The following is a 13,415-nucleotide window of genomic DNA, read 5'->3' as shown; positions in this document are numbered from 1 at the left end:
ATCTGGGGACTGCAAGGCAGACGCTAAAAACCCTTAACTGCCGCAAGATGAGGCTGCAAGAGCCCCGTGTAATCCCTGGGAGCTGGGGAGGTTTCTCTGGATCTGCAGCTCTCCTGCACTTCATTTATGTTTCTGTGAGGGGTAACATCTTCTCAGTTTGCACTACCAGAAAGTATTTTGAATCAGGGTGTGGGGAAAGACCTCGAATCTCACACAGAGCCACTTGGGTCTCTCTTGCGTGGAAGGATGCTTGATGTAGGAGGTCAGAAGTTCAGTTTACACTCTAAACCAAATTCGACCTGCATCAAGTCTGACCACATTTGTTATTTCCAGGAATATTCTGGAGCAGGAATGAGGCCCAAGGGAGTCACTCGAGCCATTGTCTAGCTCTGACGATGAAGTACGGCCCCAAGGTACTGTGGATCGGGATATGTGTGCCCCTCCCCATCCTGCGTCTGACACTGGAGCTTAGTCTCTGCTTGGGCAACACATACTCGTGCGTGTCGTGACAGCCCCCCGTATGCCTCATCCTCCACAGAATAAGCCTGGTGCTTCCGTGAGTTAAGGGCTAACAGAAGGAAATGCGTAAGCAGGTTACTAATATTGCCTTTCCCACACAGCTCCGAGCACAGCAGTGCGGTATTGGATCCTGCACCAGAATGGAGACCCTCGGGAGCGGACGGCTGTCACGCAGGCTTGTGCTGTGCTGCGTCTTTTGGGGACTCTGCCTGGCCTCTCCAGACTACGATGGTGAGTGCGTATCTTTGGGTGAAAAACTGATGCTTTTTAAAGTACTGGATACTTGGTACCTTTATAAGATCCCTGAAAACTAATTTTTTAAAGCTATCGCGTGGGGGCATACTCTAAATGAGCTTCGTGCATGCTCTAGTTGGAGCAGGAGGTGATAGAAGGAGAAGAGAAAGAAACTGGGGTGGAAGACACTAGAAAGTGAAAGAAAAATTAGAGAAGTAAAACAGCGAGCACTTGAAACCAAAATCTTTAGCTAAAAGTTAGACTCCCACAGCCATGACTCTACCCTGGAGCAGCCCCAGATCTTAGGATACTTTTGAAAGCTGGGCAGAGGAATTGCTCTCTGTTTTCCCAGGCCTGCTGATAGTTGTACCACATGGCCATCATTTGTGAGCTGTGGGAAACCACTCGACAAAGGAATCGTGTAAATTTTCAGTGAGGTTGCTGATGGTTACTCCTGCACACCTAATTCTGTTCGCCCGCTGTTTGTGCCCATCACAGAGCAGCATTTTACAGAATACGCCCACTTCCAGGGACCCCAATGTAAAATGCAAAACGGTAGCCTTTGGGGTAAGCGTTGTTTGCAGCCTGCTCTGCAAAGTACAAGGGTAACTGCACAAACAGCAAGTAACAGACCACGTTTATCTGACAGATTATTCCCAGAACAGCACCAATGAGCAGGTAACACCACCAGAGATCACACCGTGTCCCCGAGCCATCCCCGGGGAAAAGGCAACCATAAACAACATCACGTACCTGTTGATACACAAGGCCGCACGCTCTCAGCTGGGCAGCATGGTCACGGTGCGGCTCATCCCCTGCCTCTACACCCTCGTCTTCCTGGTGGGGCTGCCTTCAAACGGGCTGGCCCTGTGGGTCCTGGCTACCAGGGCTGAGAAGCTGACCTCCACTGTCTTTCTGATGAACTTGGCTGCAGCAGACCTGCTGCTCATATTGGTCCTGCCCTTCAAGATTTTCTACTATTTCCTGGGGAACAACTGGCTCTTTGGGGAAGGTCTGTGCCGGCTCACCACAGCTTTCTTCTACGGGAACATGTACTGCTCAGTGCTGCTGCTCACATGCATCAGCGTCGACCGGTATCTGGCTGTGGTGCATCCTTTCTTTTCACGTTCTTTCCGCACCCCTGCCTTTGCTGCCTGCACCTGCACTGCCATCTGGCTCTGTGCTGCCGTCCTCACCCTGCCCCTGACTCTGCAGCAGCAGTCATATCCCCTGCATGGAGCAGACATCATTCTCTGCCACGACGTTCTCCCCAGGCACGAGGATGACGGGTATTACTTCTACTACTTCGTCTGCCTGATCGTCTGTGCTTTCCTCGCTCCTCTGGTGGTGATGCTGTTCAGCTACTGCTCGGTATTGCGAGCTCTCCTGGACAGCGGGAAGCGGTACTCCTACTCTATGAAGCTCACAGCTCTCGTGCTGTTCACACTTGTGGCCTTCTACACACCCAGCAACGTTCTCCTCCTTGTTCACTACTCCAGCTATAACTGCAAGCTGTATGGCAACCTGTATATCAGCTACATGGTGAGCCTGGCCGTCAGTACCTTTAACAGCTGCGCTGATCCCTTTGTCTACTACTACGTTTCTGAAGACTTCCGGGATAAGGTGAGGAAGAGATTCTTCAGTCACAAAAACCAAAACACCACATCCCTAAAAACCTCCAAGGAAACACTCCCTCAGAAAAGTTCCAAAGATTCACTGGTGTAAGCCTCCATCCCAGCTCCCTGCTCCCAAGGCACTTGCAACATACATTGGGGATGAGATGAAGACAACACTGGAATCCCACAAGTTTCATCCAGAGCAGCGAGCGGTATTTCCCAGGAGACAAGTCCCTTCTCCTGTCTGCATGGCTAAAACTGAACAAACCTGGACCACAGGATTCCTGGAGAGGTGTGGAGCGCTGAACTGATCTGTTACTGGGACACTGCATGCAACTTCTCATCTGCTCACATATTGCCAGGGGTGTTCTTGCCAATATATCTAGGTCTGGTTTTCCTAACGCACCTTGGGTTTTCGTAATGCATCCTGCAGCCTGATTGCTGTTTGTGTTCTATTTCTTTTTCTGCCACTGACTTGCTTGCTGTCCTTGAATGCATATTCCCTTCACCTAAAACTGAAAAAGTACAGGCACTTGCAAAATCAAATTTCTAAACATTTCAAAAGTACTAGGAGGTACCTATGGGAAAGGTACTCTCCTGAACTAAAATATTCTGTCAAGAGAACATAGAGCACTGGCTTTTCTAGCAAATACATTCTTGGCATGATTAGCAAGCAACACCATAGTAATGGCAGCCCATTCTTGGTGACAAGTGTAAAAAAACCATTCACTAATCCCTATTTTTGCAAATGACCCTTGGCATCCATAACGTCTTTGAGACAAAGATTGTATTAATGGATTTTTTAAAAAAATACGTCTCTTGAAGGGAAATATTAAAGAAGGAATTGCTAAAACCCTTGCTCTAGAATGCCACACTTTTGTGTAATGTCACACACAATCAAGACCTGTCTCGTATGAAACAGGTGACCAAGCTTGTTGCTTATTGGAATCTGTTGCAAACTTGACAAAATGCAGCCAGCTCCTCTCTCAGACACAACTAGGTCATATCTCAGTAAGCAGCAAGGTAGAAAATGAACAACAAACCTCCTTAGAGCTCCTGAATTCTTTAGTTTTACTGGTACAGACATGAATTCTGTCCTCACCATAACCTGCGATCAAAGTTACAGCCTACAATGTGAATAAGAAGAGGCAGACAAAATTGTCTTAAAATCAGTTTTTAATAAAATATTTATCAGAATCTAAAACAAACCCTTTTCTGGACTCAGACTTGCTAAGATTTGTGTGAACAAAACAAAAATGGTCATAGAACTGTTTGCATGTACATGTACGTGCAGGGGCAAAATGCGGGTGAAAAACTAGAGCCTACCTCCTATGGGTGCAGTACCGCACGCGCGGAGGACGTGCCCGCTACGGAACAGAGGAGATCTGGTGTAGCCAGGGCTATTGCCACTCAGTCAGAAATAACAAGTACTAAAAAAAAAAACCAAAAACCCAAACCAACCAAAACCCAACCCCAAAACCCAAACTGAGCTGAGGTTTTCTAAGTAGATGATCTATATACAATAATGAAAACCAAGTTATTGTGCATTAAATGTCAATAGTTGACATCAGCAAAGCAAGTGCTGTTGTTTCAATGATGTTCTTCAAGCAAGCTGAACATTCTTCTGGTATTTGTTTTCTACTGAGGCTGATTAAGAAGGGAAAGAGGCAAGACCAAAACACTTGGACAAGAAAGAACAAGGGAACTATTGCTTTAAAATAAATACCATGGTAATGATTACTCTGCATAATGTACAGTTACAAATATATAAATATTAATTTCATTGAAAGGATTGCAAGCAAAAAATCACTGATAACTAGCACTGCTGCAGCTATTCAGTAACATAACTTGATGTAAGCAGGAATCTCTGTGTCTTACAAACCCACTGGCACTCTTCTCCTTTTGCAGTGAGGGACCATCAGAGAAAGGAAAGGAGAAGCACCTCTCTGACAGAGGGAGGCAAACACCTCTAAGCCAGAAACCATTCAAAGCCCAAAGCAGCAGCAGGTCTGCTGTCCTTGCTGGCTTTCCACCACCAAGTTGGTCTCTTCCTCGGTGAAAAAAATCAATCCCTTCTCTCCGAACTATGACTGCTGGTCTTCATGAAGTTGGAGCCTGAGTTCTCAGTGCCGAAATGTCCTTGTGTTCTCAGAGACACGAGCGTGGCTGATAAGCTTCAGAGTCAGAACTGGGCCAAAGCCTTTGAATAACACTGAGTCTGATAAGGCTATGCTGTGCCCAGGGGTTCTCACGGACCTAGTCCTAAAGAGTTTCTGTATTCCAAGTAGGATTTTGAAGAATGGAGGAAAAATTATCTAGGATTTTTTTTTCCTAGATAAGAATTAATGATGATTACAAGAAACATGAACAACAAATCTGGGGCAGGAGAAAGGTATGGACAGAGGGACCATCAGCTGGGGTGCAGAAGAGGGCAGAGACCTGTGCCTTTACTCCTGTGATAGGGGAGAAAAGGCAACCACACCTGTGTAATTGCAGGTTCCTTTATTCAATTCCTTAAATAAAATTACTTTAACTACAGAAAGGAGCTAGTTTGGTGTGGCAGGACTGGGGGGAGGTAGAGGCTGCCAAGAGAAGATGGACTAGTGATTTCCCTGAAAGTGCCAAAGCTGCAAAGAAGCACTCAAGGTGAAGTCAGGCTCCAGAAACCCTGGCGCGTTACCTCACACACACTGTCCTGTTCTGTCTGTCTCTGTTTAAGGACGCTAAGGCTGCTCTGCCTTTGCCTTCTGAGGGTCCAGGTCTCTCTGGCTTTTCTTCTAGTCTTAAAACAGAAGCAAGACTCCTCTGCCTCAAACAGGTGAGTGCACTGGCACACAGAGACCCCACAGAACAAGGCCGTGATTGATGGGCTGGCACCCCCAGGAGGAATTATTTAGCTGGCAGCAATGGGGAGATGTCTGCATCTTGAATTAGTACATTACATGTACCAGAGCCTGAGGGAAGTGAAGAAAGTCAGGTTTAACACTTGGCTGAAACACCCTAACGTCATCTCCTTGTCCCCAGTGGTGATGCTGTCTGACTGCCCAAGGATCTGAGAGGACCAAGCAATATGAAATGACTTCAAATATCTATCCAAAAGCATGCAATGGACAGGACAAGGAAACTAAAGCCAGAAAGGGACAGAGGATAGGAGGCTGAAGAATCCAGAACAGGTCCCATCTTCTGCGGGACGCTAATCACACAGACATTATCAGGGTGACTAAATGTCTCATTCTCCCAGACTCAAAGCATTAAACAGCTGAGGCTGGAACCAGCAAACAGCAGGGTTTGTATTGTGCAGCTTTGATATTTAGAAAAGAAAAAAAAAACAACTCTTGTTGCAGCTCACACTAGGTCTGTTATTTACCCAGGGGATAAATATTGACTCAGTCCTGTGTGTGTACACAATAGCCAGTGTCTGCCAGGCCAGTTGCTTACAGGAGATGGAATTTAGTTTAAAGGCATTTATTTACCTGCCAGACAGGAATGCAGCCGCCAGTGCTTCCGCTGTGCTGTGCAGACACAGTGAGGACATGGTCTGTTCATGCACACTGAAGAGACGTGGCAAAAATCTCTGCTGAGAAGCAGGGGGTACTTATGGGCAGCAGCCATGTCAAGATCCTGTGAGGAGAGCTCAGAGCAGCCATGAAGGAAGGCTCGGAAACTTGCCAACAAAGCAGTTCTGAAATTTCTGGCAACTTCAAGACCCAGACCTTCATCATGTCAACTACATTCTGCAAATATCTGGCCCCAGACAAAAAGGACTGGAAACTACATATGCCCAGCTTCTGGGATACCTCCTGTTTTGTCCCCATGCGGACATTTTTCTGGAATAAAATTGCCTTTATTCTGGAATGGAATGTCTATACTGGGATATATTCTTGTCATGGTTCCTGTGTAAACAAGCCCTAAAAATGAATGGAGCTGGGCTTTTTCCTGTTTCCATTCACCAATAAACACCCTCAAAAGGAGTTTCCACCCCACTCTGGGTCCTGGTAACAATAGAAGTGGGAAGATAAAATATTAACACTATTTTGCAACAGGCAATTGCATGTAACTCCTCCAAAGAGAACAATGCTGCTCCAGGCAAGAAGGGAAACCAAAAAATCTTGGCTCCTGCACTTCTGGAAACAGAAAGCTTTTGTTTTTAGTTTTACCACATTGCTTGGGGCAGGTCAGTCTAAGGGAGCCCAGCCTCTGTGACACCAGCGATTTGTACTGGCCAGCAAGCCCAGAGCCTCTGCATAGTTTGCCATATCCAGAACAACCATTGTATGGGGATCCTAGCGGGAGCAGAATAAAAGCGATTGGTGAAGTCAGGCAAGCATTTAAAAGGACTGCGCCTTGGGTCAGCTTTATTTTCATGCCAGGGTTACAAGGAGGAAAGGGGCTGAGAAGGCTGCAAGCAGCCCTCACCAGCACATAGTGCAACATGAAGAGGGCTCACCCACCTAATTCTTGGCACCGCTATGGCTGGCGAACTCCCCACCTGAAGCCTGCAGCTGCATGGTGGACAGTGAAGCCTTTCAGCCCTAACACTGGATTTCAGTTTTCTCTTGTAAAATGTACCTCCCAACAACCGTCCTGAACATGGAGCCACTAGGGAAGTTTTTCTCTTGTGGGACATTGTTGAGGGTGCAGCAGACTTGTGGGCTGGGGAAGATGATTAGCCTCTTGCTATGTCATAATTAGCAAAACACACTGATTTTTTATTATTATAATTTGAGAGAAAACTTCTCAGCCATCTTTCCTCAAACAGCAGTTCAGCTAAGCACAAGGCCTGGACTTAGCTTCTAAACGTAGCTAGGAAATGGCATTTGCAGCATCCTGATAGTAGAGAAAACACTTTGAAATGGTCTATAGGTTTGAATTCCAGCCCCTATTTTTCTCACCTAGAGGGCACAGTATACTGATCTCCCATCCTTGGGAGTAATCCAAAGGGGATGCACAGAAGGTAGGAAAATTGACAGAAAAATAATGCTGAGTGTCCCCCTTAGCGCTCCCGATCCCCCCCCACGGGGCAGCAAAGCCTACAGTTCTGAGTGCATCAGGAAGTAGTCATCGTTCGGTTTCTGTTCTGCAGCAGGTCGTCTGTAGAAACAAACTCATACAGGAGTTGATTCTGAGCCTCTTCTCTTTATTTAAATTATATATTTCTGTTGAAAAGAGAACATAATGAAGAAAAGTCACTTTCCTATTACATGTCTTTGTGAAACATCACTGGGGCTGGGCTTAAAAGGTCACTTTTTATTCTGCTAGGGATGGAGGCATTCAGGTCACGAAGACTTTTATATGCTGCCCTAGCAAGGTCTCGTTCCTGGTGATTCCTTGCTAAAGAGGTTAGCAAGTCAGTTGTAAGAATGCCCCTTTTGAGGAATTGAATACATTTGACCCAACACATGAGTTAGTACATTATATGTTGACTCTCAAACCAGATTTATGATTCCCCCGCTCTCCGGCTCACCATTCTACTGTGGTCACTACTTCCTGAATCTTGTCCGCTTCTTTTAACGTGCTTGCTGTTGTCAGTTCTGCCACAATCTCAAAGACGTCAGCTTCCGATGCATAGGGGTCTGGGTCATATTCATAGGAGTAGTATGACAGATCTGTCTGGAGTGGAGGGCCTTCCTCTGCTGGAAAGGAAACCAGAGAGTCTCAGGTTGTGCTTTAGCCAAAGAAACTGCATTTCAGCATCATATATTGTATCACAGAGAAAGAGAATGACATAAAAGGAAAGGAATGTTAATCAGGGGCCAACGGAGTGCCTTACACGAGTAAAGGAGGCTACACCTGTCAATGGACCTGCACGTGCATGCTTAGATTCACATGCAAGGAGAAAAGCTGCTGTAAATCAGAATTTTCAATTTTGCAGTCTGAGACTTGGGCACTGGAAAAAATAAAAGAAATCATAGGGATAAAATAAATGGGGGCTATGTAATTTGAAAAAATCTCAAAGTTTCATTTTAAAGTATCTAATTTTAGGCATTAATTGAGGTGCTTAAGTTAGGAACCAGTTCACACCAAGACCTCTATACAGTAAGATAAGAGTAAGAGATATCTTTGGGAACACCAGATGTCACAGATGAGTTACTCTGCACCCTGAAAATGCACCTCTCTCCTTTGACTAGGTCCAAGCCAAGTACCTCAGTTAAGGAGAGACCAATCCATACGAAGATGTATAACGTGCATGCTTTTAAGCACCGTTTTATAAAAGCCAGTTACAAAGCTAAAGGGCAGGCTGTGTTAGAGCAGTTTACTTGGTGCATGTCATGAAAAAGATCAGTATAAGCAGCTAGATTTCTTTTCAGCCTAACCAGAATGAAGATTTTGGCACAATAGGCCAGGAGCCTACATCAAAGCCATTCGCTTCTCCCTCAGCCGGCACTAGCAGTAGCTGAGATATATCTGCTTCAGCACAGTCACATACCACTGAGAAACTTCCATCATTTAAGAGAGGAACAGACACATCACAGGCAGAAACAGATGTTTATCCTCCTTGCATTCACTCCAGCCTATACTAAGACATTGGCAGGTCACTCCAAGAGTGCATATTCCACTCAAAACAGGCTGTGCCTCTCTGTGCCGGGTGATTGCTTACTGTCCAGAGGGTAAGACTGCAAGATAAAACTTCTAGGAATATCAATAGGTCCCTGTTTTCTAAACTGTTCATCGAGCCAGCTCAGCTGTCCATCTTTCCTGTTTGCTTTCCGTATACACTGCTCTAATCCAAACCAAAGCAATCACTGAAACGTAGTTGTTGGAAGGAGGAGAAGTTCCCCTTCCCCTCCTCCCCCACCCAAGTTGGCTTTATTTAAGAAGAACACTAGTCAAGGCCTTTGAAAATGTTTGTTCTCTAGAAATAAAATATCCGAAGGCTCTTCCCTGTTGCCTCCCACATCCTCCCAGCAACAGGCTCAGCCCTAGGCAAGGGAACGCTTGCCTGAAAGCAGAGTCAGTCTCTGTGTTCACTTCTTCTTGGCCTTCTCCATGTGAGAACCTGCCAGATCATGAGCTTGTTCTATGAATGGATGATTGCTGTCCACCAGGGACAGAATTAACATCACAGACCTCACTCTTCCCAGGAATGCAGCACTGGAGTCAGAGCAAAGACGAAAGGCCGACATTTCCTGTTGCATACAAACCACTCCCCCATCTCCAAATGTTTGTGCCTAAGCCAATGTTTGCTGAACACCGATGGGGTGAAAGGAAAAATGGCCCGTTGCCAGTTCAATCAATCCTAAAAGAACAGCGGTCCTGTGAATAATGCGCCTGCCAGGGAGTGTGGCGAGATGATTCCACCTGGAAGCAGAGTTCACTCTGATGTCCCTGTTAGGAGCTAGTGATGGGTGATGGCATTTAATTTAAAAAAAAATAACAACGACACCACCAAATAAAAGTATCATAATTCCACCTGGAATTTTCTTGCAGCTACTGGCCCTTCTAACTGCTAGAGCAGAACCGTACAAATAGCACGGCTCCAGCTGCGGGGGGAAGGCTGGGGGGTCAGGCAGCACGCAGCTGGGTGGGCTGCCTGCTCAGAGCAGCGCAGAGCGCACCACCACAGCAGCACTGATGCCACCGAGTACTGCTGCACCACACTGATACTGCTTTTCCATCAAATACATGTAGAATCACGACATTACCGTGATATCAACATATTGTCTTCCAACATCAGTGGCTATACATTTAGCACTTTCGGCAGAGAAGATTTAGGCAATTTCAGAAGAGCGTTAACGATCTATGGAAGCAATCGAAGCACCACTTCATCAGAGAGATGGTATCAGAGCTACTGAGGATCCCTGAGGCTCTGAAATCCACCCATATTTTTGTAGCCTAGCGTGACAATGATGTTAGGAAAGCCACAGACAGAGAGGCACTCGAGATACTGATACTCCAGTTAGCAGCCAAAATCCTGCTCCAGAAGCTTTCGGTCCAAACAAATATGACTGGAGCAGGCTGTGAAAGCGTACTAGCAGAGCTGCAATGCTTAGATGCAGAGGTGGGTCCGCACTACTCATCAAAAACCTGTTCCATCCCTCTGAGTCTCAGTAATTCACCTGTGAGAAAGAACAGCTGAGGAAGGGGATTCAGACATGAGTTGTTTCAGCTGAGTCCTGTCACCCTGCACACTTTCCTCTCAATCGAGAGAATATTTCTAGAGATACGAAGAGGATCTACCCATCTGTACAAAAAAAGGCTGCAGTTTTAAGGTCAAACCTCAGCCATTCCGCCTCACTTGCTGCAACATCTGCTGCAGACTTTTGCAGACTTTATTTTAAAACGCCTTGACAGTAGCTAGGTGCTGCAAGAAGCGCCGCATCCTGATTTTTCAGGACCATCTATATACAATTGCTTAGATTGAATAGCATAACTCAAAAGCTGTTGCTTATTCTAGCAAACTCGCTGGTGTATATGGAACTACACTGCGAGCCTGTGTTTGCCAGAGTGAGCCCGAACACGTTATGAAGTTCCCCACTGTTTGCTGGAAGGAAGCTGGCGCTCATTGTTTCCATTGCTGGGGTAACATAGACAAGAGCTAACAATGAAAGCATCAATCAAACCAAGCTGAGCCTGCACAAGTCATACGGCAAATACTGAAGGGTTTCAGACAATATAAACACCACGAGGTTCTCCAAGAAAATGGTATTTCCTGAAGATTAGCACACTGAGGCAGTTTCACCAACCTGCCCTAAGCTTGATTTGGCTCCTGGAGTTCTGCATCCTTTTAGGAAATCGCAGATTTAGACATGGCTCATCAAAACTTTCACTAGAAACCCAGAGCACCTGAGCCGACTTAAACCAATCACATGCTTCAATGCTAACAAACCAGTGAGTCCAAACGAAACCCATGTATAAGGAGGGATTCATTCATTTGTTAAACTTTGATTCATGTACCATGTGGTTGACCTGAGAGGAGCCCAGAGGATTAATGAAAATCACATGCTGGGCCCTTTTCCTGATGCAGGATTTAGTCAGTTTTATTTCTGAATGCTCACTCTGCCACGGCTGCTCACACAGCTCAGTTCAGAAGAGTATCTGCCTTCCAGGAGACTCGCAACTTGAACGCTCACAGATCCTAGAACAAAGCCAGCTCTAAATGCTTGTGCTTTGACAAATATATCCTGATGGCATAAAGGCTTGTTAATCTAACATCTGTATAAAAATGCCACACACACACAAAAAATCAGAACTTCCACTTTTGCTCTTATTGATACCCTACTGAGCCAACATTGCTTTTGTCTGTTTAGAGCAAAACCAGAGGGTTATTTTTCTTAAAACAGATAATTTAATGCAGATTATTTTGGAAACACCATTCTGAAAATTTTTGGATTGTGCACTACCACCAAGTTTTTTTTCCCCAGGTAATCATATTTTTACTAAAATTTTTATTTGAAAGTAATGTAATTGCAGTTCCATTTTGTAGAGCAGCAGCAAAACCCTTAGTATGGCCTTGCATACCAGCAGTGCCCTACGGAGCAGTTTGGGAATGCTGCTTTAAAGGGTTCAGATTGCAAACAGAGTTTCCATGCTGAGTACATAGCATTTGCACAGAATAAAAAGCAACAAGCATTCATCTCAGTTATTCTAACAAACAGCAATCTTATATATGTATTCACACTAAGTCCAGAAACAAAGGGAGGGAAACAGGAGAGACATTAAACACTGTAAGACTGAATGACCTATAGAAATAGTCATAATGGAATATTCACCATGCTTTTACACCTTAATAAGAAAACCGTCTGTCAACTTCTGTAGAGCAAAGGAAGGGCAAGGAACAGGACAGTGTCTCTCGTGTTGGACACATGCTGGTCTGAACTCCGGTGCACAAGAAGGACAGGAGAAGGCACAGAGTCTTCTCTTGAAGAATTAACTTGTTTTACCGATTTTTTTAGGAGAGTTAGAGGCCAGGGGGAAATTAATGAGTGGAAAGCAGCCAGGAAAAATCTAGTCCAGTTTATTTACTAGAAACAGCACGAAACAAACTATTCTATTGACCCTCCACTGCTTCTTGGTGAGATTTATTGTGAGCCATGAGCAAGTTCGACATGAGTCTTGGAAAAAAGTGTATGAATATAAGCACCAAATAAAATGAGCAGCCAAATTCCTGGCTACTCCATCTACTGACCTTAACATTTTTGCTCACTAAGGCCCTTTATTCCAAACAGCAGCTCTGAGAAAATCAAGACTGCCAGCTCAATTTTTGCACAGAACTGCTAGGGACAAAGTTAATCCACCTGGATTCTAGTTCTTGCAATGGTTTGGTCTGTTGTCATGTCCTGTTCAGTTGTTTGTTGAAACACATTACATCAGCCTGGTTTTAAATGTGATCTTTCCAGCTTAATGTTGAAGAAAAGATCACAAAGTGAGTGTTGTTGAAACATACCAAGGCTGAGAAAACAGGAGGGTCACTTGCCCGCTCCTACGAACAATCACCTAAATCTTGCACGTGCACTGAACAGAACAGGTACCATGCAAGATCTCCTGAAAGGAAAAGGACTAGAAGAGCTAGTCTGTTGTTGAATAGTTATCCTAAGTTTCCTCGATCTCTTCATTTTTTCTGATTTCTGAGTGTTCGTTTTTTTCTAGAAGATGAGGAAATTCAGCATCTTTACTTAAATGTGCTTAAGAGCAATATATACTTTTATACAGCGGTAGGATAAGCTTTAACCTCGCTGAAGAAAAAGGCCTTGGATAAATACAAAGGTATGATATTACCTGCTGGAGTTTGTTGAACGCTGGGTTGCTCAGCTGTGTGGGAGTGCGTCTCCCTTTCTTCTGGCAAATTCTTAGCTGTAAAAGAAAAAAATTGGTTATAAAATTTGTTACTGAATCTCTAGAAAAATGTTTGCATTTCCAGAAGTGCCAAACTCGGTTCACTGAGCTACTACACTGCGCATCTTGAAAGCCCATGCAGAATCTCCAAAGAATGTTACATTTCATGGACGTAATTTTTATCTAGGATTATTCACTTCAGATAAAACAGTATCACTAATTTTATCTGAAGTTCATTCTGATTGGTCAAACATATTCACAAGAACAGAAAAA

General features: G+C 44.8%; 2 protein-coding genes across 2 annotated transcripts in view; one reads left to right on the top strand and one right to left on the bottom strand.

Annotated features, from left to right (window-relative positions):
- Positions 1 to 333: 333 nt before the first annotated feature.
- On the top strand, positions 334 to 2,543 carry F2RL3 (F2R like thrombin or trypsin receptor 3). The gene is made up of 3 exons (XM_082331302.1): positions 334 to 413; positions 621 to 750; positions 1,403 to 2,543. Exons 1-3 carry the CDS (start codon positions 396 to 398, stop codon positions 2,476 to 2,478), a joined length of 1,224 nt encoding a protein of 407 aa, XP_082187428.1. The 5' UTR covers positions 334 to 395; the 3' UTR covers positions 2,479 to 2,543.
- A 137-nt stretch (positions 2,544 to 2,680) lies between these two features.
- Positions 2,681 to 13,415, bottom strand: part of CPAMD8 (C3 and PZP like alpha-2-macroglobulin domain containing 8) — a gene marked incomplete at its 5' end in the record, with an annotated part of 58,252 nt that continues 47,517 nt past the window's right edge. The window contains 2 exons of the mRNA XM_082331310.1: positions 2,681 to 7,999; positions 13,086 to 13,160. Of these exons, the coding sequence (XP_082187436.1) occupies positions 7,830 to 7,999; positions 13,086 to 13,160 (245 nt within the window). The 3' untranslated portion in view covers positions 2,681 to 7,829. The remainder of the gene's footprint in view (positions 8,000 to 13,085; positions 13,161 to 13,415) is intronic.

The sequence above is a fragment of the Platalea leucorodia genome (assembly GCF_965183815.1).
Source record: "Platalea leucorodia genome assembly, chromosome: 21".
NCBI classification, from domain to species: domain Eukaryota; kingdom Metazoa; phylum Chordata; class Aves; order Pelecaniformes; family Threskiornithidae; genus Platalea; species Platalea leucorodia.
Note: the sequence above shows the minus strand (reverse complement) of the source record. Positions and strands in the feature narration are given on the sequence as shown.